This window comes from Leucoraja erinacea, chromosome 2, assembly GCF_028641065.1.
Source record: "Leucoraja erinacea ecotype New England chromosome 2, Leri_hhj_1, whole genome shotgun sequence".
Lineage (NCBI taxonomy): Eukaryota > Metazoa > Chordata > Chondrichthyes > Rajiformes > Rajidae > Leucoraja > Leucoraja erinaceus.
In genome coordinates, this window is record NC_073378.1 from 23,397,445 (window position 1) to 23,421,491 (window position 24,047).

The 24,047-nt window shown below is 43.6% G+C and overlaps 1 protein-coding gene across 2 annotated transcripts in view; it reads right to left on the reverse strand.

Annotated features, from left to right (window-relative positions):
- LOC129707703 (zinc transporter ZIP12-like) overlaps nucleotides 1–24,047 on the reverse strand; it is an 89,306-nt gene that overhangs the window by 44,224 nt on the left and 21,035 nt on the right. For both annotated transcript variants that reach the window (XM_055652921.1, XM_055652930.1), the window contains 3 exons: nucleotides 23,673–23,880; nucleotides 19,430–19,617; nucleotides 8,023–8,200 (listed from right to left, as the gene is read on the reverse strand). In XM_055652921.1, coding sequence (XP_055508896.1) covers nucleotides 8,023–8,200; nucleotides 19,430–19,617; nucleotides 23,673–23,880 — 574 coding nt within the window. The remainder of the gene's footprint in view (nucleotides 1–8,022; nucleotides 8,201–19,429; nucleotides 19,618–23,672; nucleotides 23,881–24,047) is intronic.

The window sequence follows — 24,047 nt, forward strand, 5'->3', positions numbered from 1 at the left end:
GCCACATTCGGCTTCAAATCGGTGTTAATCTGGTGGACCATCTTCCTCTAGTCGTGACGGTGGGGGATTGGGAGGGGCCTCACAAGTGGAACAGTTTAGGGACTCTCTTCATCTAAATCCGGCCCTGGCTCAACTGCTCCCTACAGCTCAGGCCTTCGACTCCTGGCAACATCCTTGTAAATCTTCTCTGCACCCTCTCCAGCTTGACAACATCTTTCCTATAATGCCAAAACTCACAATACTCTAAATGCGGCCTCATCAACGTTTTATACAACTGTAACATGACCTCCCAACTTCTATGCTCAATGCTCTGATTGATGAAGGCCAATGTGCCAAAAGTCTTTTTGACCACCCTATCTACCTGTAATGCCACTATCAATGAACTATATACCAGTACACCTAGATCATTCTGCTCCACAACACTCACCTACCGTTCACTGTGTTGGTTCACCCCATGATGATAGTGCTTCCAAAATTCAACCTCACATTTCTCTGTATTAAATATCTGAGGAAGGATGGTTTTGGTGAGGGTCCAGAAAAGGTTTAGGAGAATGATCTTAGAAATGATTGGGCTAACATATAATGAGCGTTTGACAGCACTGGGCCTGCACTCACTGGAGTTTAGGATGAGTAGGGAATTCATTGAAATTGACCATGTAGTGAAAGACCTGGATGGAGAGGATACTTTCACATGTGGGAGAGTCTAGGACCAGAGACTCAAAGACTCAGAATAAAAGGATGTACCTGTGGAAAGGAGATGAAGAGGAAATTATTTAGTCAGAGGGTGGCGAATCTGTGTAATTCATTGCCATAGATGGCTGTTTTTATAAAGCAGATTTTTTAAAAGGCGGAGGATAACAGATTCTTGATTAGTAAGGGGGTCGGGTTATGGTGAGAAGGCTGGAGAATGGAGTTGAGAGGGAAAGATAGATCAGCTATGGTTGAATGGTGGAGTAGACTTGATAGGCCAAATGGCCTAATTTTACTTCGGAGTCACGTGAGTGACTACGTGAAGAACCCCGCTTACGACGCATGCATGCCATATCGCTACACGCATTGCAACGAGTCACACAGGGGGGGAACGACGTCCCCTAGCGGGAGAATTTGAAAGTCGGGAACAGCAGGTGAGAGACTCTGCGTTCCTTCCACTTACCTTTTAGGTGGAGACATGGACCGGATCCATGAAGGCTGCGGAAAGCTGGCGGGGGAGAACCGCGGAGTGCGGGCAGCCGGCAGCAGCAGCAACGGCACGCCAATCTTCTGGAGAGGAAACACCTGTGCCCGACTTCGCTCCTGCACCGGCAAAATTCACTTCTTGGCCGGGCGGGAAGCAAAGCAAAAGACGTCCCGTATGCCAGTCTCAAGCGAGTCTGGGTTGGAGCAGTGGCTAGCGGCCAGCGCCGAGAATACCGGGGCTGGTTGAAGCAGGTGGAGGACCAGTGCTGTAAGTACCGGGGTTGGTCCGAGGGGGTCCCTACGAGCAGCCGGGAGCGGGGGAGTGCTGAGGGCATTGGAGCCGGTCTGACCAGCTGCAAAACGACCGCAGAGGGACCAGTGCCGTGAGCACCGGGGTCGGTCCCAGCGGTTTAAGATTAACGAGCAGCCGGGAGCGGCCAGTGCTGCGGGCATTGGAGCCGGTTTGACCGGCTGCGAAACTACCGCAAGGGACCAGTGCCGTGAGCACCGGGGTCGGTCTGAGCGGTTCGAACCTGACGAACAGCGGGAGCGCCCAGAACTGAGGGCATTGGAGCCGGGTTGACCGGCTGCAAACGACCGCGAGGGACCAGTACCGTGAGCACCGGGGTCGGTCCCAGCGGTCTGAGATAAACGAGCAGCCAGGAGCGGCCAGTACCGAGAGCGTTAGAGCCGGTTTGACCGGCTACACAGCAAAAAATCCCAACGACTCGGGTACAACCCCACGGACCCCATTGAATTGAATGGCGGTGCAGGCCCGAATGGCCTACTACTGCACCTAATTTCTATGTTTCTATGTTTCTATGACCCTTACTATAGGTATGTGGGAAAATGGTGTAAACCTAAAATGGGGGTTTTTCATAGAATCTGTTTGTTAATCCTTTGGTTAAAGTATTAGATGGGTCCGAGGCGCTGGAAGTGCGGAGAGGGCGCATTAACGGCACTTCCGCAATGTTCTAAAAATAGCGACCAGCTGTCAGTGCCGAAGAGCACTGAGTACGCGTTGGACCCGCTAGCCCACGCTGGAGGAAGCCAGTACGAGTGGCTGCAGCATGATCAGCAGCCAGCACAGGTGCCTGTGAGTACCGGGACCGTGTGGAGTGGTGGACCTACAAACAGGACCGGTACGGTCAGCGGCGGGGTGAGGAAAACCCGCAAACCAGTGCCCGTGTGTACGGGGGACGGGAACAGCGGAGGAAAAAGGAGCTCCTTCACAGTGGCAGTCACATGAATGTGGAGACTAGCCACAGTGGGCAGGAGGTAAGCCCCACAGCGGTACCCCGTGTGGGGCCGCAGAATATCTCTTACTCCTCGGAGGAGAGTGGGCAGGACCAATTTTGGTCAGACCCTGACCAAGGCACAGGTTTACATAACCCTGAAGGAGGGGAGACATCAGCTGTGCCGGATTTAAACCCCGCGCCGGGAAAATCAAATCCTAGACCGGGCGGGAAGGCAAAGCGCAAAGTACATCACTGCGAAAATGATGTGGAGAAACAGCCTCCGGATAATACTTACTGATACCAGAGTAAGGATGAGCAGCTGCAGGATATAGCGCAGCCAGCAGCGGCCACTTTAGCGGAGCTGGGAAACCGGTACAAGAGGCTGCAGCATGTTCGGCCATCAGCGACAGGTGAACCGGGACTGCGAGGAACGGCACAATTATATGGGGCGGCCGGGAGCGATCAGTGCCCGTAGGCATGGGGACCGGCTGCGGCAAAAACCGCGTGCGACTAGTGCCCGAGAGCATGTAGGTCGGCAGGAGCGGTTGTTGGAGGAACTTCTCCAGAGTGGCAGGCTCCAGGATATGGACGATAGCCACAGTGGCAAAGGTGTAAGTCCCTCAGCAGATTACCATAAATGGCTGCTTGACATTTCATCCTCCTCGGAAGAGGGTATTGAAGGGCTGCCTGTGTTAGATTCTGAACCAGAGATGGAGCCACATTCCCATATGGAGGACGAGGAAACCAAGTTGCTGGACATGGTGGGGCAATACTTTCAGCAAGAACAGACTGGCAAAGATCTAGAGGCCAGGATGGCTGCCAGCATTGAGTACATGTCTACACATTACCTGCAAGCCAATACCTTTGCTGAGGTGTTGGCAAGACATTTACCTCCGGGAACATAACAGGACAAGGTATTAAACCGAAAGAACGTTCTAAAGTCCTATCAGCGGGATATTATCGGCCGCACTATTAGAAATAGACATGACACTAGTTCACCAGGATGCACTGGTCTTATATGCAAACCTGGAACCTCCCAAACCACTGATATAGAATGTGGAGGTATTCATTACTTGCTCCTTAGTTCAGCATGTACTGAACTGAACGTCATTCAGACAAGGAAGAAACAAATTGAAGCATTATTAAACTACGTACACACATTATAGATGTTATGGAGACATCCAATAAGAACCACAGAAACTCATGTACTAAATATCCTTATCATAATCAGAGGTGGTGGCCACTTCATCTTGGGTTAATGGAATACTTCGTACTGATGGGAACTTTGTGTCATCTTCTGTATTGATCCTAGGGTACTATCTGGCGAGCATCGTATCAAGATATGCTGACTAGATTACCAATTAGAGGTGCCCACAGATGTGTTAACTACAGGTCATCTGCGGTTCACTGCTAACACAGTTCACATTGCACTGACTTTGCTGGTAAATATGGTACAGCCTTAATGGAGACTGGCAGGGAACAAACTATCCATCAGACTGCTAGTAGAATTGGCATAGGGACTGTGTGCCAGCCATATAATATCAGACATTATCTAATTACTGAACGCAGTCACGCGTCATTCAAACTTACTGGTTCTTTCTAGCAACATGGAGAGTTACCCATGTTACTATCTATATTAACCTATTTATTGTAGAATTGAAAGCACCTCTTCTACGCCTAGGACTGACGGACCATAGGCGGAATCTTTTCAGTGGGTCACAGACAGTCCACTCATTCAACAGTACTTGGTATCCTCTAGAAATAGGAGGTACATTCATAACTATTATCATCACCCACAGATATATGAACAGCCATCTGTTCTGGAATTCCTGGCAAGCCTCCATTACGATGAGAGGCTTAGTCATAGTACCACAATTGCGCCAGGAGTGCTCTGTCTACACACCTGTCGAAGGTACAGAGCGGCATTCTGTGGGGACACACACACTGGTAACAAAACTCATTAGGGGCATGTTAAAATTAATCCTCAAGAACTAGGTACATTCATATATAGGATGTGAGTTTTGTACTGACCAAGTTAAGAAACTGGTCTCCAGCTACAGCTCTATCATTACAGAAACTGACTATGTAAACAGTCATGCTGATGGCCTTGGTCATGGCACAAAGAATCCAGTCACTACAGAAACTAAGGCTGGACAAAATGATGATTTCATCAGGGAATTAAACCTGTCACATTAATCATAGGGTCAAACAGAACAGACAGGGGTCAGCAGGCCTAAAAACAAAGTACAGAGCCTATACGACAGATGGTCGTTGCTGTATTATAACTAATTTACTATCATACATGAAGTATGCTAGATCATCAGAGGAAGAAATGTCACGTTTATCAGCTACTAATAGCCACTCAAAACAGTGACAGTCAGATCATCTCTAAATGGCTAAGCAAGTCCTAACAAAGGCTGGAGTGGACACTAAGGGAAAATTTAAATCTTACTCCATCAGGGCTGCAACTACATTGGCAGCTATGAAGTTGGACGTACCAATGTACAAAACCCTCAAGACAGTAGAATGGTCAATGGAGGAAACTATCCAACAACTTTATAACAAACCAGTTATTGAACCTGGAAGAATTGCAGAAATAATTTTAAGTTCTGCATATAATTCACCGCATAAATAGGGGCAATAATTGGATTTAATATTTTACAGTGGGGTTTCAATATCGTATTATGTTTAATGATGTTAACATCATTTCTCCCCACAACCAAGGCAGTTGTGAAGCATGGACTCGTTCCACGGCATGAGGTCACAGAGCTTTGAAATCTTCACGTAGTCACTCACGTGACTCCGAAGTAAAATAGTAAGATTAAACGAGAACTTACCAGTTTGAAGTTTGATCTGTATTTTATGAGGAGGAACGTTGAGGGAATACGTGCCCTCCGCTCCCACCCTCTTATGATCATATCAAAAACTGGTATCTCTTTCATAATCTTACTATGTTAGGTCAATATAGGATATCTGTGACCTCACACCGCTGCTTTGAAGGATGACACGCATGCGTCGTAAGCGGGGTTCTTCACGTATTCCCTCAACGTTCCTCCTCATAAAATACAGATCAAACTTCAAACTGGTAAGTTCTCGTTTAATCTTACTATTCTACTCTATATAACTCTGAATTTAAGAACTTTTCATTTGCATTCATTTCTCAAACATTGGGAATATGGAACAGGTTCATCAGCATCTGTAAAGAAAAAAAGCCTGTTCGCAATGTAAATGGCATCATTTCATTTCTGTAAAGTGGCTTTGCAGGCAATGCTTGCTTGTGTTTCCCCTTTGTGGATGCTGATGGATATGCTGTTAATTAACTGAATTTTCTGTTTTACTATCACGTTTTTTGTTTCTAACCTCACCTTCCTTCTCAGTTCTGTGCTTTCTTCCACCATAGATGAAAAGGCTGTGCAGCTTTTTAGAAATTATTTTTGGATTTGCTGATGAAACAGATATTTATTACCTATCCCTAGTTGGCCTGAGAATCGTGTAACCCTATCGGTGAATGCGTGGAGTTAAATATACTCTCAGATGGTAAGTTTCATTCTGTGAAGGATATATGTTTAAGAGGTACAATATTCAAATTCTAAGCGCTTATTCTGTATTTCTGTCCACTTACAGGATGTTCAACTGAGTTGTAGATTACAAAGCATTGTTTATATCAGCAGAGTCATGACTAGAGAAGAGGAATAATTAATTTATTTTATAATAACAAGGAACTGCAGATGCGGTTTATACCAAAGATAGACACAAAGTGCTGGAGTAACTCAGCTGAGCCACTCCAGAACTTTGTGTCTATCTTTAGTTTATTTTGTTGACGTAAATAGAAAAGGATTTATAAGATTAATGCTTTGTTTCTTTAAATCAAGTAATTTAAATTTTCTGCTTTGGAATAATTTTTAACTTGAATCATAGTTTCTTAGATTTAGGCATGGTTCTGAAATCTTCATTTTTTTGAACAATGCAAGTTTTGTATTTTTCATTTGTCATTTTCAGCAGCTGGTAGAGATGCTGCCTCACGGCACCAGAGACCTGGGTTGTCTTTAGGTCCTGCCTGTGTGCAGTTAGCACATTTTTTCTGTGACCCTCCATATTTCCTCCCACATCACAAAGATGTGTGGTTTGTAAGTTGGCCTCTGTCAACCCAAATGTGTGGGAAGTTGATGAGAAAGCGTGATAACATAGAACTAGTGTGAAGGGATGATCGATGGTCGGCATGGACTCAGTGGGCTGAAGGAGCTGTTTCCATGCTGTATCTATCACGCCATCAAACAAAACTAAGTTCCTTCATGAAGCAGGGTGGTTTATTTCACTTTGATCTGTTCATATGTATATGATCCGGTGCCCTACAAGATATCGTTACTCTTCTTCATATTTAGTACCAGTGTAGATGGGGCATCTTGGACGACATAGATGAGTTAAGCTGAAAGGCCTAACCATGTAATAACAAGGAACTGCAGATGCTGGTTTCTACCAAAGATAGACACAAGATGCTGGAGTAACTCAGTGGGTCAGGCAGCATAGTTGGGAAAATTGGATAGGTGCATTTCGGGTTGAGGGTCGGATGCAAAACCTCACATCCATTTTCTCCAGAGATGATGCCTGACCCGTTGAGTTACTCCAGCATGTTGCACCTGTTTCCATGCTATATGACTCTATGACTCTAATGTCAGACAGTAATGAGGAAGGCCAGCATGACAAATATCTTTTTTTCACCATCCTGTCTACCTGTGGTGCTATTTTCAGAGATCCATGTTCTAGGACTCCTTGGTTCTTCTTGGTTCTTGGTTTCTTGGTCCTCCAAAATATTCCAAATGGAATTTAAACTGGAGGTGGTGGAGGGAGGACTTAGCCAGAAAGGGTTATTGGGGAGAAAGAGCTACTTTAAATTGAGTTGCATCTGGTTGAGTAACTATAGTAGGGTGGAGATTATTCCATGCTTTAATTGTGCGGGGGAAGAACAAATTACTGTACACGTCTGTCGTTGTAGCTGGGATCACAAATTCGCAGTCCCTCTGCTTCATAACACTTTCCAGGTTGAAATGCTGGCATTTTATAAAACAGTCGACTGTTGAGGTTGGCATTTCTACTCTTGTCATTTCACTAGTTATTACTGCTACTTAATTGGAGCATGTATCCAATGGAGTCTGATTCCAATTACTTGCCACCGTTCAAATAGTGTTTCTATTGCTGAAATGTACAGAAAGCCAACTTGCAACAAGCAGAGTAATACATTGATTAATTAGTCCCAAATGTTAGTTCTGTTGTAGCTATAACCTGCAGCAATTTCAGCTGTTAAATTTGAAGTAGATCGAATATTTTGAAATATTGCTTTGTCATTTTCATTGCTGGCTTCTTTATTAACAAAATTGTAGAAATTAATTTTCAGATCTAACTACGTGGTTTATTTCTTCCACCAAGCGATAATGATTTGAGGGAATTATTTCAAATACATCTTCCAGAGTCTGGCTTTGAGCGAAATTGAAAATAATGACAAACATATGGCTGGTTAACCCTACTACAGACAGAAGGAAATGATGTATACATTGATTTTACCATTGCATTCTGTCAGAACAACAAAACCACGTTATTGTGCGTAACTTACTCTCAGCATTAGTTGGAAGGACGATAGATTGTGCGTATTCCCAGCCACCATGTTGACAAGCTCCACTTAGCAGTTGCTGAACAATGGCAGGGCTGATCTGATCGAAGTGGTCTTTTGATATGGCAGAATCACTCCCATTTAAGAAGATTCCAACCAGCTGGTCTGCAGAGAAGCAAACCTAATTGGGAGAACATGACAATCAAATCCTCTGACATTGAAGATTTTAAAAAAATTGACTAAGATCATAAATTTCAGAAAAGCTACATGAATATTTCACGTAACATCAATAACTATGTGTCATTTTCCTGCAAAGTGGACAAAACAGAGTTAGTTCTGCTCAGGTTCTTGATAATCCTTGTAATGCTGGGTGACCTCGTAACTCCTTCATTCTGGTGGAAACCACGGGGATTAGGTCCAGGTTGCATAGAGCTGGGAAACTGTCCACATCCAACTCTTCATTATTTTGGTAGGTTCTTCCATTGAGTTGAGTCGAGTGAAATATGAATCTAATCTGTCTCATTGACACCAAACCAGGCACCAGGAAATGGGAAGGTGCCAAGTGAGGTGAGGCAGTATGCTGCTCAGTCAAAGTTCAAGTTCAAGTTCAAGTTCAGGTTCAGGTGAGTTTATTGTCATGTGTCCCTGTATAGGACAATGAAATTCTTACTTTGCTTCAGCACAATAGAACATAGTAGGCATTTACTACAAAACAGATCAGTGTCCATATACCATAATATAAATACACACACACATGAATAAATAAAATGATAAAGTGCAAATAACAGATAATTGGTTATTAATAATCAGAGTTTTGACCGAGCCAGGTTTAATAGCCTGATGGCTGTGGGGAAGTAACTATTCCTGAACCTGGTTGTTGCAGTCTTCAGGCTCCTGTACCTTCTACCTGAAGGTAGCAGGGAGATGAGTGCGTGGCCAGGATGGTGTGGGTCTTTGATGATACTGCCAGCCTTTTTGAGGCAGCGACTGCGATTAATCCCCTCGTTGGAAGGAAGATCAGAGCCGATGATGGACTGGGCAGTGTTTACTACTTTTTGTAGTCTTTTCCTCTCCAGGGCGCTCAAGTTGCCGTACCAAGCCACGATGTAACCGGTCAGTATGCTCTCTACTGTGCACCTGTAGAAGTTAGAGAGAGTCCTCCTTGACAAACCGACTCTCTGTGATCTTCTCAGGAAGTAGAGGCTTGTGGTAAAGGATGTGATACCTCTTGTTTAATTGATTTCAAATTACTTTGCATTTTTAATGTTTCGTGATTAATGAAAACAATATTAATTGTGGAATCATTTAACCATTGCAGCACAATACATTAAGTGGCATCATAGCAGAAGAACACGGGAGTCACAGAGATATAATTAACATAGACATAGAAAAGTGCATCACAGGAAAAGTCCCTTCTGCCCCCTATGCCTGTGCTGAACATGATGCCAAACCAAGCCAACCTCACCTGCCTGCATATGATTCATACTATGTACTTCCATTCCCTGCAAGTCCAAGATGTCCCCATTTAAAAGCCTCTTTGATTCCACTGTCGTACCTGCTTCCACCACTATCCCTGACAGCATGTTCCAGGCACCCTCTGTGTATAAAAGCCTTGTCCTGCGTATCTCCTTTGAATGTTACATATCTCCTTTGAATGGCATTTGAGTCGGTGCAAATAGGTCTAAGTTGGATAAAAGCTTCCACGAAGTTGATAGATTAAGAATGACCTGCTATTTGAAGACAATTTGTCATTAAGATTTTGCAGTGGATGGCATTCCCCAATGTTTCTTGTGTAGGAAGGAACTGCAGATGCTGGTTTACAACAAAGATAGACAAGGTTCCCGAGGAGAAAAGGAGTAGGTCACGTTTCGGGTTGAGGCCTTTCATCTGACTTGTCTAAAACGTCTCCAGAGATGCTGCCTCAACCGCTGAGTTATCCAGCATTTTGTGTCTATCCCCAATGTTCCTTCCTTTGTACTGTAGGACTGGAAAGAAGAATGTGAAACTTTGAACAGTAATTAGTGTCATACAGTATGGAACCAAGTCCTTCGGCCCAACTCACCCATGTCAACCAAGTTGCTTATCTGAGCAAGTCCTATTTACCTGTGTTTAACCCATACCCCTCGAAACCATTCTAATTATATGCCTGCCCAAATATATTTAGAACATTATAATTGTACCTGCATGTACCACTTCCTCAGGCAGCTTATTCCACGTATCCACTGACATCTGTGCGAAAAAAAACCTGCCCTTCAGATCCCCTTTGAATATTTTGCCTCTCGCCTTAAATCTCTACCCTCACATTTTAGTCACATTCCTACTTTGAGAAAAAAAACGGTGGCCATTCACATTATCTCTGCCTCTCATGATTTTATATGTATTTAGGAATTGCAAATGTTGAAGACATTTGTTAGTGAATTTCCAGTGAGATCGGAAGGCAAGAAATCTTGCAGAAAATGTAGAAACGAAGGACTGCAGATGCTGGTTAATACACAAAAGGACAAAAAAATGCTGTAGTAATTCAGCAGGTCAAGCAGCATCTGTGGGAAGCATGGATAGGTGACGTTTTGAGTTGTGACCCCTCTTCTGCCAATTGTCAGGCGGTGGGGGAGAGAAGAAAGCTGGAAATGGGGACTGGCAGTATAAAATATGATAAAATATAAATTAAGGGATTTTTGACGGAAGGAACTGCAGTTGCTGGTTTAAACCGAAGATAGATACAAAAGGCTGGAAAAACTCAGCAGGACAGGCAGCATCTCTGGAGAGAAGGGATGGATGATGTTTCAGGACAAGATTCTTCTTCAGGCTGAAAGTCACGGTAAAGGGAAATGGGAGACATAGACGATGGTGTAGAGAGATATAAAACAATGAATGAAAGATATGCAAATAGTAACGATTATATAGGAAACAGACGATTTGTTAGCTGTTTGTTGGGTGAGAACGAGAAGCTGGTGTGACTTGGGTGGGGGAGCGATGTAGAGAGAGGGAATGCCGGGGTTATTTGAAGTTAGAGAAATCAAGGTTCATACCACTGGGTTTTAAGCTGCCCAAGCGAAATATGAGGTGCTGTTCGTCCGATTTGCGTTTAACTTCACTCTGACAATGGAGGAGGCCTTGGACAGAAAGGTCTGTGTGGGAATGATACGAAGAATGAAAGTGTTTAGCAACCGGGAGATCAGGTAGGTCCAGGCAGACTGAGCGAAGGTGTTCAGCGAAACGGGATCTTTTGACAGGCAGATGGTTTGGGGGGTGGGAGGGGGGGTTGGTGGGGATTGAGGGGTTGACGGGAAAAACAGATGGGAGTCCAGCAAAGGACAAGTAGTGGGAAGGGAGGTGAGGAGAAAGAGAGGGGGGGGGGTGTGAAGGAGAATAGGGGGTGGATCTGTTGAAGGCTATTTAAAAGTTGAAAATTTAACATTCATACCGTTAGGTTGTAAGCTACGCAATCGAAGTATGAGGTTCTGTTCTTACAGTTTGTGTGTTGCCTCACTCTGACAATGGAGGAAGCCCAGATCAGATAGGTCAGTGTAGGAATGGGGACAGGTGTTACATCTCCTGTGGTTGCAGTGAAAAGTACCTGAGGAGGGGGTGGTTTGGATGCGAAGAGAGAGAGAGTACAGAGTACAGTACTACTAGAGAGAGTACAGAGGAGATTTACTAGAATGTTGCCTGGGTTTCAACAACTAAGTTACAGAGATAGGTTGAATAAGTTATGTCTTTATTCTCTGGAGCGCAGAAGGTTAAGGGGGGACTTGATAGAGGTCTTTAAAATGATTAGAGGGATAGACAGAGTTGATGTGGACAAGCTTTTCCCTTTGAGAATAGGGAAGATTCAAACAAGAGGACATGACTTCAGAATTAAGGGACAGAAGTTTAAGGGTAACATGAGGGTGAACTTCTTTACTCAGAGAGTGGTAGCGGTGTGGAATGAGCTTCCAGTGGAATTGGTGGAGGCAGGTTCATTGGTATCATTTAAAAATAAATTGGATAGGCATATGGATGAGAAGGGAATGGAGGGTTATGGTATGAGTGCAGGCAGGTGGGACTAAGGGAAAAAAAGTTGTTCGGCACGGACTTGTAGGGCCGAGATGGCCTGTTTCCGTGCTGTAATTATTATATGGTTATATTATATGGGAAGGGATGAATGAACCAAGGAATTGCGGAGGCAGCGATATCTGTAGAAGGCGGAAAGCAGTGGAGATGGCACGACGTGACTAGTGGTGGAATCACATTGGAGATAACAGGAATATCAGAGTATGATGCGTTGGATGCAGAGTTTGGTGGGGTGAATGTATTTACCATAAGGCCATTGCATTTGATTCATTTCAAATTTTGAATATTCTATAGTTCATATATTTTTAAAATAAAAGTGAAAAAGTAATTGAACATTTTGAATTATCAGTAGTTACAACAAAGCAATTAGGAAGACAAAAGACATATTTTATGAGTGCAGAAGTTGGGAAGAATTGATCCAATTATTCGGAGCCCTGGTGAGACTTCATCTGGAATATAGCAAACACTGCTGACATGTAGCATCAACAAAGAGATATTTGTTGACCTAAGGCAGCGAGGCGATGAAAACAACCCTCTGCTCATTAGCAGAGCTGCTGTGGAGATGGTCGACAGCTTCAAGTTCTTATTCATCCATAACACGGGCAACTTTACTTTGTCTCTTCACACTGAAGTAATGATCAAGGAAGTATAGCAGCATATTTACTTGCCTCTGGGAAGACATAGCATTTACTTGCGTCTGAGAAGACACAACAGATACAGTATAGAATGTATCCTGATGGGTTACATATCAGCCTGGTATGGTAACTTCTCTGTCCTTGGCCACCTGAACCTGCAGAAAGTCTTTCTGCTGACTGGATTGTGACTTTTGTCTTTCAGCTTTTCACTGTTTCTGTTTCTAAACTGAAACTGAAAGTGGGAAAGTGGTGAACATAGCCCAGTCTATCACAGGCTCATCAATTCACACCATCTTTACTTCCTTCTATCCAGTCTAAAGTGGATTTCAACAGGAAGGCTGAATGAATTATCAAAGATGCCTGTCACCCCGGCTATTCCCTTTCCTCATTTCTATCTTTTGGGAGAAGCTTAAAACTTTGAACATTCAGACTGAAGAATAGCTCCTTCCCCAATGCAAACTGATGCCCCTGTCCAGCTTAGGAAACCGGAACGGAAACCTCTGGAGACTTTGCGCCCCACCCAAGGTTTCCGTGCGGTTCCCGGAGGTTTTTGTCAGTCTCTCTACCTGCTTCCACTACCTGCAACCTCCGGCAATCACCTGCAACCTCCGGGAACCGCACGGAAACCTTGGGTGGGGCGCAAAGTCTCCAGAGGTTTCCGTTCCGGTTTCCTAAGTGGGACAGGGGCATAACTCCTGATCTATTCAACTCTTTCACACATCATTCCCGGAGGTCCAGCCATGTACTCCTGCTCTTAATTCTATCTTTTTCAATTATTATGGTGGTACTGTATTTTCATCTTTTGCACTACTTGGATTTTACACTACAATATTGCACCGTTCAGGTGTGTTGCACTCGTCATTGTATTTATACTTGTATGTATCATTAATATATAGATATATATTTACATATATATGCTTCATGTGAACAAGGAAATCCATTGCCTCCTGGTGCAGATAACAATTAACAAATCTGAATCTGAATCTAAATCTGAATCAGGTCTCTCCACCTAAGAAAAACTAGACGTGTGAGTGAGAGAGTGCAGAATAGATTCATCAGATTGAATCCAAGGACAAGTTCAAGTTCAAGTTCAAGTGAGTTTATTGTCATGTGTCCCTGTATAGGACAATGAAATTCTTGCTTTGCTTAAGCACACAGAACATAGTAGGCATTTACTACAAAACAGATAAATGTGTCCATATACCATGATATAAATATATACACACATGAATAAATAAACTGATAAAGTGCAAATAGCAGAAAGTGGTTATTAATAATCAGAGTTTTGGCCGAGCCAGGTTTAATAGCCTGATGGCTGTGGGGAAGTAGCTATTCCTGAACCTGGTTGTTGCAGTCTTCAGGCTCCTGTACCTTCTACCTGAAGGTAGCAGGGAGATGAGTGTGTGGCCAGGATGGTGTGGGTCTTTGATGATACTGCCAGCCTTTTTGAGGCAGCGACTGCGATAAATCCCCTCGATGGAAGGAAGGTCAGAGCCGATGATGGACTGGGCAGTGTTTACTACTTTTTGTAGTCTTTTCCTCTCCAGGGCGCACAAATTGCCGAACCAAGCCACGATGCAACCGGTCAGCATGCTCTCTACTGTGCACCTGTAGAAGTTAGAGAGAGTCTTCCTTGACAAACCGACTCTCCGTAATCTTCTCAGGAAGTAGAGGCGCTGATGAGCTTTTTTGATAATTGCGTTAGTGTTCTCGGACCAGGAAAGATCTTCAGAGATGTGCACGCCCAGGAATTTGAAGTTCTTGACCCTTTCAACCATCGACCCGTTGATATAAATGGGGCTGTGCATCCCCCTCCTACTCCTTCCAAAGTCCACAATCAGTTCCTTGGTTTTGGTGGAGTTGAGGGCCAGGTTATTGGGCTGGCACCATATGGACAGTTGCTCAATCTCCCTTCTATATTCTGACTCATCCCCATCAGTGATACGCCCCACAACAGTGGTGTCGTCAGCGAACTTGATGATGGAGTTCGCACTGTGGTTGGCTACGCAGTCATGGGTATAGAGTGAGTACAGCAGGGGGCTGAGCACGCAGCCTTGAGGTGCTCCCGTGCTGATTGTTATCGAGGCTGACATTTCCACCAATACGAACAGACTGTGGTCTGTGGATGAGGAAGTCGAGTATCCAGTTGCAGAGGGATGCGCAGAGACCCAGTTCTGCGAGTTTGGTAACCAGTTTGGAGGGGATGATTGTGTTGAATGCCGAGCTGTAATCGATGAATAACAGCCTGACATATGAGTTTTTGTTGTCCAAGTGGTCCAGTGCGGAGTGGAGGGCCAGCGAGATCGCATCCACCGTTGATCTGTTGTGGCGGTAAGCGAACTGCAGTGGGTCCAGGTTTTTGTCGAGGTAGGAGTTGATTTGCTCCATGATCAGCCTCTCAAAGCACTTCATCACCACCGGCGTTAGTGCCACTGGTCGATAGTCATTGAGGCACGTCACCTTACTCTTCTTGGGCACCGGTATAATTGATGCCCTTTTAAAGCAGGTGGGGACCTCAGACCTCAGAAGTGAGAGGTTGAAAATGTCCGTAAAAACTCCAGCCAGTTGGTCCGCACAGGTTTTTAGAACACGACCGGGTATACCATCAGGACCAGGTGCTTTTCGGGGGTTCACCCCTCTGAAGGATTTCCTGACGTCAGCCTCTGTGACTGAGACTGAAATGCCATCACAGCGAATGGGGGATCGGGAAGGCACATCAGTATTCTCCCTGTCAAAGCGTGCGTAAAACGCATTGAGCTCGTCAGGGAGTGATGTTTCGCCGACATTCGAGCTGCCTCCTGGTTTCGCCTTGTAGGAGGTGATTGCATTCAGGCCCCGCCACAGCTGCCGAACATCTGTCTCATCCTCCAGTTTGGAGCAGAAGTCCCTTTTGGCCTTTTTGATGGCCTTACCAAGGTCGTATCTGGACTTCATGTAGGCCACTGTATCATCGGACGTGAATGCCCTGTGTCTGGACTTCAGAAGAGTGCGGATCTCAAAGTTCATCCAAGGTTTCTGATTGGGAAACACTCGGAAGGTTTTTGTAGGGATGCAGTCCTCCACACATTTCTTTATGAAGTCTGTAACGACTGTGGCGTATTCGTTCAAGTCCATTGCCGAGTCCTTGAACATTGCCCTGTGCTACAGCCCCCAAACAGTCCTGGGTTTTCCCCCCCCCCCCCCCCCGACCAGCTCTGTGCTGTCCTCACTTCTGGGGGTGCGCTCTTCTATTGCTGCCTGTAGGCAGGAAGAAGCAGCACCGCGGTATGGTCGGACTTACCGAAGTGAGGGCGAGGGATAGTTGGGTTTTCATGTTAAGTAAAAGTAATCCGATGAGCACTTGTGTTTAGAAGAGTGTGTCAATGTGTCATGTAGTTATACAGCACAGAAACAGGCCTATTGGCCCACTTGTCCATGCTGACCAAGATGCCCCATCCAAGAGACACTCATTTGCCCACATTTGCCCTCAAGTCCTGGCAACTTCATAATGAGATGAGATCTTATGGAAACATATTAAGTACTAATTGGAGGTAGACACAAAGTGCTGGAGTAACTTAGCGGGGCAGGCAACATCTCTGGAGAAAAGGAATGGGTGACGTTTTGGGTCGCGACCCTTCTTCAGACTGAATGAGATGCTGCCTGTCCCGCTGAGTTACTCCAGCAATTTGTGTCTCCCTTCAATTTAAACCAGCATCTGCAGTTCTTTCCAAAACATAAATACGAATGAGGGTCAACTGGGTAGATATGAGGATTATGTTTACCATGGATGTGAAGTCCAGAACCAGGCAGTGTGGTCTTTAAAAAAGGGGTTGTCCATTCAGGATTAAGATTGCATTTTGTGAGCAATTTTGGGCACCATATCTGAGGAAGGATGTGCTGGTTCTGGAGAGGGTTCAGAGGAGGTTTACAATAATAATCTCAGGACTGAGTGGGTTAACAGATGATGAGCATTTGACGGCACTGGGCCTGTACTCACTGGAGTTTAGAAGGATGAGGGGAGACCTCATTGAAACTTACAGTATAGTGAAAGGCTTGAATAGAGTGAATGTGGAGAGGATGTTTTAATTAGTGGGAGAGTCTAGGACCAGAGATCATAATCGCAGAATTAAAGGACATTCCTTTAGGAAGGAGATGAGAAGGAGTTTCTTTAGTCAGAGGGTGGTGAATTTAATGGAATTATATGCCACATAAGGCTGTGGAGGTCGTCAATTGATTTTTTTCAGGGAGAGATAGATAGATTCTTGATTAATACTAGTGTCAGGGATTGTCACTCGGCTTGTACTCGCTAGAATTTAGGAGATTGAGAGGGGATCTTATAGAAACTTACAAAATTCTTAAGGGGTTGGACAGGCTAGATGCAGGAAGATTGTTCCCGATGTTGGGGAAGTCCAGAACAAGGGGTCACAGTTTAAGGATAAGGGGACCGAGATGAGAAAAACATTTTTCACACATAGAGTGGTGAATCCTGGAATTCTCTGCCACAGAAGGTAGTTGAGGTCAGTTCATTGGCTATATTTAAGAGGGAGTTAGATGTGGCCCTTGTGGCTAAAGGGATCAGGGGGTATGGAGAGAAGGCAGGTACAGGATACTGAGTTGGATGATCAGCCATGATCATATTGAATGGCGGTGCAAGCTCGAAGGGCCGAATGGCCTACTCCTGCACCTATTTTCTATGTTTCTATGTTTCTATTATGGGGAGAAGACGGGAGAATGGGGTTAGGAGGGAGAGATAGATCAGCTATGATTGAATGGCGGAGTACATTTGATGGGGCGAATGGTTTAATTCTGCTCCTATCATTTATCACCTTATGACGTTATGAGATAAGAAACAATATGTTCAACCAGCAGATAATGAATCTTTGGGAACCTCCAATTTAAAGCGCTGCAGGGAGACAGTCGATGAGTGCATGGAAGGCAGATTGATAAAAGAGTTTTGGATTTTAAAGGAAAAGATGTTGATAGCAGAAAGTGATGCTGAGGTAAGGGATCAGCTCTGCTCTTATTGAATGGCTGAGCAGACATGCAGTCATGGACCCATTCCTGCTTGTAATGGTGTTTAAGAGGCTTTTAGATAGACATGTGGATAAGCAGGGACTAGAAGGATATGGATCATAAGCAGGCAGATGTGATTAATTTATCTTGGCATCAGGATCAGAGAACAATGTGGGCCGAAGGGTTTATCCCCGTTCTGTACTCTTGTATGTTTTACGTAATAATAATTCAGGCCATCACCTAGGTGAAAAGATTAATATATTTAACTCTACCACATTCACTCTCACTGGTCAATTTTCAAAGTCACTCTATCATAAGCTGAATGATGCATTTCCTTCCCTTTGAACCCAGATTACAACTGCACTATCGCCACCCAATTTCTAATGTTTTCATCACCATCCATTTCATTCCCTTTTCACTCCTCTAATTTCAATACTGATTACTATCCCTCCCCTTTTTACTGCTCCCTATTATCTACTATTCCACAGGCATCTTTTTTTTTCCCCACTGCTCCATTTTACTTCTCACTCAGATAAGTGTCTGGTGGCCAATGTACTAAACAAGTTACTGTCTGCTCTTAACCACCCTGGGCTGAGTTTGTGCTTCTGTTTCTGTTTCTATGTTTTTGTAAACCGCAGGTAGCAATTTCTGCAAACACAGGGCAGTGATCTGGAATATTGAGTGCTTCAAATGTGCTGCCAGGGGTGGAGGTGGAGGCAGATATGATAGTGGCATTTAAGAGACTTTTCGATTGGATATGCAGGAACACAGATATGCAGGGAATGGTGAATATGAACCATGAGCAGGCAGAAGAGATTAGATTCTTTTGGCATCATTTTTACATATTTCTGTACAGCGATTGTGAACCGAAGTACTGATTTATGTTCTAGTGAATAGAGTGTGCCACAGCAGTAAAGAAACATATGTGAATTCAGGGAGAGTGGGACTGGAGAAATCCCAGATGATAACATATCTGTGTAAAAATGAACAGGCTTGCATTTAAATAATGTTTTTCCTACCTCAGGAGATTTAAACACTTTAAACGAGGTACATTGCATTATAGCCACAGTTGCAAAATGAGAGAATACCACTGTTAGTCGACAGAATTTTAATCATCGTGCTAAATCAAGGATATCCAGGGATTAAATTCAGTGCAGCCAAACTGATGTATAGCTTAAGGCATCTAAGCTATGAAGAAAGGTTGAAGAGCCTGGGATTGTTTACGCTAGAGAAGTAAGGGCTCAGAAGAGATCATATTCAAGCATTAAGGGAATAGATAGATGAAATATGTTTGCATTGCCAAAACACTGGAACCAAGGCATGACGGCTCAGTAGTTCAAGATGAAGAACAGATTTCATTAACAAATTTACGTAGAAATGTGGCATTTGGACAAGAATAATGGAGAGACATAATGGCAAAATTCAAGGGACATTTGGATAAGGAACTGAAGGAGTGGGAATTTGAACAAGATTAATTTTTGACTCCAGTCGTATAGTTTTACCAAATGCGTGCTATCCAACTATTTTTCAGAATAATTTCAGAATATTTTTGTGTACCTTCGATTTTCCAGCTATTTTTCAGAATATATTGTTGCAAGCTAATAGCAATTAACGTTGTAATTTCAACAGTTAATCATATATAATGGCAGAAAAACAAGGTCAAGTGAAATGTAGAGTGCTGCCATCTAGCCCAGGAAAAACACTTTGCTCAATTATTATGTTTAATTTACCTTTGCCCATGAAAAGCTATAATCAGGTAAGAGATCACAATCATGATGATCCTGGTTTTGCTGCTTCAGAAAATGTATTTCTCCGGAGCTTTCAATCAGCTCTGTTCCAGTTCTGACGTTTTCAGGATCATGCGAAGGTGATTCAAAATATCTTCCCAACCTCAGTTGATGAAGGAGCTGTTTCAAATCTGAATGAACAAAGAAGACAGTGATGCCAACAAGACATTGAACCAACTACTGAACCAATGCAGTTTTCCAGTCAGGAACGGTGCTCATTCAATTCCATCTGCAGGCAAAATATGCCAACCGGTGGAATCATCTTAAGATTTGAACATGCAATCAGATGCAGAACACTGGTTGGCTGCATATAACTAACTAATTTAGAGGGAAGCCCGCTTTAAATTTAAATGCTGTTGGAGAGCTATTGGTGGGCGACTAAACCACTAACATTATGAGGCTGGGGTGGATAGATGAATGGGGATCATAGGTCATAATGTTAAAAGGAATAGGAGTAGAATTGGGCCTTTCAGCCCATCAAGTTTACTCCGTCATTCAATCATGGCTGATCTATATCTCCATCCTAACCCCATTCTCCTGCCTTCTCTCCATAATCTCTGACACCTGTATCCTGCATCTGGGTCCTAGGTTGTGATAGCTCTGAATATTGTGGAGTAGCTACACACTTAAAACCTAGCAATTATAGACCTGTTAGTTTGACTTCAGTGGTGGGCAAATTAATGGAAAAGATACTTAGAGATAATATATATAAGCATCTAGATATACAGGGTCTGATTAGGAACAGTCAACATGGATTTGTGCCTGGAAGGTCATGTTTGACTAATCTTCTTGAATTTTTTGAAGAGGTTACTAGGGAAATTGATGAGGGTAAGGCAGTGGATGTTGTCTATATGGACTTTAGTAAGGCCTTTGACAAGGTTCCTCATGGAAGGTTGGTTAAGAAGGTTCAACTGTTGGGTATAAATGCAGGAATAGCAAGATGGATTCAACAGTGGCTGAATGGGAGAAGCCAGAGGGTAATGGTGGATGGCTGTTTATCGGGTTGGAGGCAGGTGACTAGTGGGGTGCCTCAGGGATCTGTGTTGGGTCCTTTGTTGTTTGTCATGTACATCAATGATCTGGATGAAGGTGTGGTAAATTGGATTAGTAAGTATGCAGATGATACCAAGATAGGGGGTGTTGTGGATAATGAAAAGGATTTCCAAAGTCTACAGAGTGATTTAGGCCATTTGGAAAAATGGGCTGAAAGATGGCAGATGGAGTTTAATGCTGATAAATGTGAGGTGCTACACCTTGGCAGGACAAATCAAAATAGGACGTACATGGTAAATGGTAGGGAATTGAAGAATACAGTTGAACAGAGGGATCTGGGTATAACCATGCATAGTTCCTTGAAGGTAGAATCTCATATAGATAGGGTGGTAAAGAAAGCTTTTGGTATGCTAGCCTTTATAAATCAGAGCATTGAGTATAGAAGCTGGGATGTAATGTTAAAATTGTACAAGGCATTGGTGAGACCAAATCTGGAGTATGGTGTACAATTTTGGTCGCCCAATTATAGGAAGGATGTGAACAAAATAGAGAGAGTACAGAGGAGATTTACTAGAATGTTGCCTGGGTTTCAACAACTAAGTTACAGAGATAGGTTGAATAAGTTAGGTCTTTATTCTCTGGAGCGCAGAAGGTTAAGGGGGGACTTGATAGAGGTCTTTAAAATGATGAGAGGGATAGACAGAGTTGATGTGGACAAGCTTTTCCCTTTGAGAATAGGGAAGATTCAAACAAGAGGACATGACTTCAGAATTAAGGGACAGAAGTTTAGGGGTAATATGAGGGGGAACTTCTTTACTCAGAGAGTGGTAGCGATGTGGAATGTGCTTCCAGTGGAAGTGGTGGAGGCAGGTTCATTGGTATCATTTAAAAATAAATTGGATAGGCATATGGATGAGAAGGGAATGGAGGGTTATTGTATGAGTGCAGGCAGGTGGGACTAAGGGGAAAAAAATTTGTTCAGCACGGACTTGTAGGGCCGAGATGGCCTGTTTCCGTGCTGTAATTGTTATATGGTTATATGGTTATTATATGGTTAAAAGACCTACTGTTTCTGATTTAAGATAATAGTCAAGATTTAAGATAATTGTTTTGCTCGTGGGATATCAATTTCCATATAACGAGTCCCTTTCAGAATCACACTGCCCACATCACAGGTGTCAAACTTTTCTCATGTGTTATCAGAAGAAAATCCTCTAAATTAACTCCTAAGTAATGTCCTTTATCGATACTTATTAGTTCAGTTTTAGAGATACAGCTTGGAAACAGGCCCTTTGGCCCACCAAGTCCATCCCACCAAGCGATCACCCATACACTATTCTATCCAACACACTAGTGGCAATTTTACAGAAGCCAATCAACCTACAAACCTGTACTTCTTTGGAGTGGGAGTGGAAACTGGAGCACCATGCAGTCACATGGAAAATGAATAAATTCCGTACAGACAGCACGTAGTCAGGAAGGATCAAACTCAGGTCTCTGGTGCTGTAATGCCCCTGTCCCACTTAGGAAACCTGAACGGAAACCTCTGGAGACTTTGCGCCCCACCCAAGGTTTCCGTGCGGTTCCCGGAGGTTTTTGTCAGTCTCCCTAATGGTTTCCGCTTCTTCTATGTTCCGGCGATTATTTCAAAAAATTCAAAAAATTCAAAACCGGCTGCGACTAAAAATAGGTTGCCGTTTTAAAAATCGGTAATTTTTTAGTCGAAGCTGGTTGCGATGCTAGTTGGTGGTGGTTGCCGGAGGTTGCAGGTAGTGGAAGGTAAGACCTCTTTTTCACCCAGTTTTATTCCACCAGGGAGGTCTTACCTTCCACTACCTGCAACCTCCGGCAACCACCTGCAACTTCCGGCAACCACCTTCAACTAGCATCGCAATCGGCTTCGACTAAAAAATTACCACCGTGCCACCTTCAGACCTCAAGATTAACTTTATGCTATGTTGATATAATATTTCAAGAGTTACGAAAAATTACAATTGAGAATTCATAAGCTCAATGCAGCAGTTTATGAAGTGTAATTTAATAATAGTGTTAAACTATAGGATAAAAAATGACCATTAAAAGCAATGACATAACAAAGTCTTGCTTCAAAGTAACTATGAATATGTGCTTTGTGAATACAGGTACAATTGGGGAACATATCCAAAACGATGCAATTCGTTTTTATATCTACCTTAAGAATTGTGATTGATTCACACACCATTAGTCTTTTCACTTTCTTTGAGAATAATATTTCTTTAACTTACAACATTCAATTTACTGTTACTTTTTTCAAAAGAAAAATATTGCAAATGCTGGGGATCTGATATACAACACATAAGGCTGAAAGTGTGGAAATGTATTTTGCCTGGTTTTGATTTTCATTTCTAATGATAACGTTGCTAAATTGAAATGTTAATTCTGTTTCTGTCTCCACATATGGTGCCTGATATACTGAGCATTTGAGGCAAGGCACTGTAGTGTAGCTAGTAGTGCTGCCACATTACAGCTCCAGGGAGTACAGGAGACTGCATATGCTGCCATCTGGAGCATAAAACAAACTGGACAAACTCAGCGGGTCAGGCAGCATCTGTGCAGCATATAGACCTTACAACAGGACTGACAATGGAGGAGGAAAGGGCCTGTCCCACTTGGCCATCATTTGCACGTCACACAGATTCACAAAGGGGGAAATCCTTTAAAACCGAGATGAGAAGCACTTTTTTTCACACAGAGAGTGGTGAATCTCTGGAACTCTCTGCCACAGAGGGTAGTTGAGGCCAGTTCATTGGCTATATTTAAGAGGGAGTTAGATGTGGCCCTTGTGGCTAAGGGGATCAGGGGGTATGGAGAGAAGGCAGGTACGGGATACTGAGTTGGATGATCAGCCATGATCATATTGAATGACGGTGCAGGCTCGAAGGGCCGAATGGCCTACTCCTGCACCTAATTTCTATGTTTCTATGTTTCTATGGCGCGCAAAGATTTTGTACATCACAAAATCCTGCAACGCCGCGCCCGGCTGCACGGCGTCACTTGCGTCGTGCCTCGTGACGCGTAAATGATGTCGGGTCATTTACGTGCAAATGACGGCCCAGTGGGACAGGCCCTGAAGATAGCCTGTATAAAGAGACGAGGAAGTGAGGGGTTTGACAGGATGGGAGAATGATAGCATTTCTTTGATTAGTTTGCATACCTGTTAACTTTATACTTGTAGTATTGTTTAGTGATCTGAAAATAAATTCAGTGAAAAAGCTTGGGTTGGGCAAACTTAGGCCTCCAATACAGTGACCTTGCAGAACGGAGGTAATGATTGCAGCAGACAGTCGAGGAAGAGATTCTTCATCAGCACCTAGCGGACTCACTATACCAGTCTGCTCCTCCAGCCAGCCAGCATTGAAACACTAAAACATAAAATGTTGCAGTTATGCCTTCAAAACCAGGAAAACTCAAAAATACATTGCAACTTCAAATAGCTGCATTTTACCAGTGCAATTGTTTCCCCCAAAATGTTTATTTTTAATAAAAAACACTTGTTGCAGGTGATACAATCAATTAACAAATTGTTCAG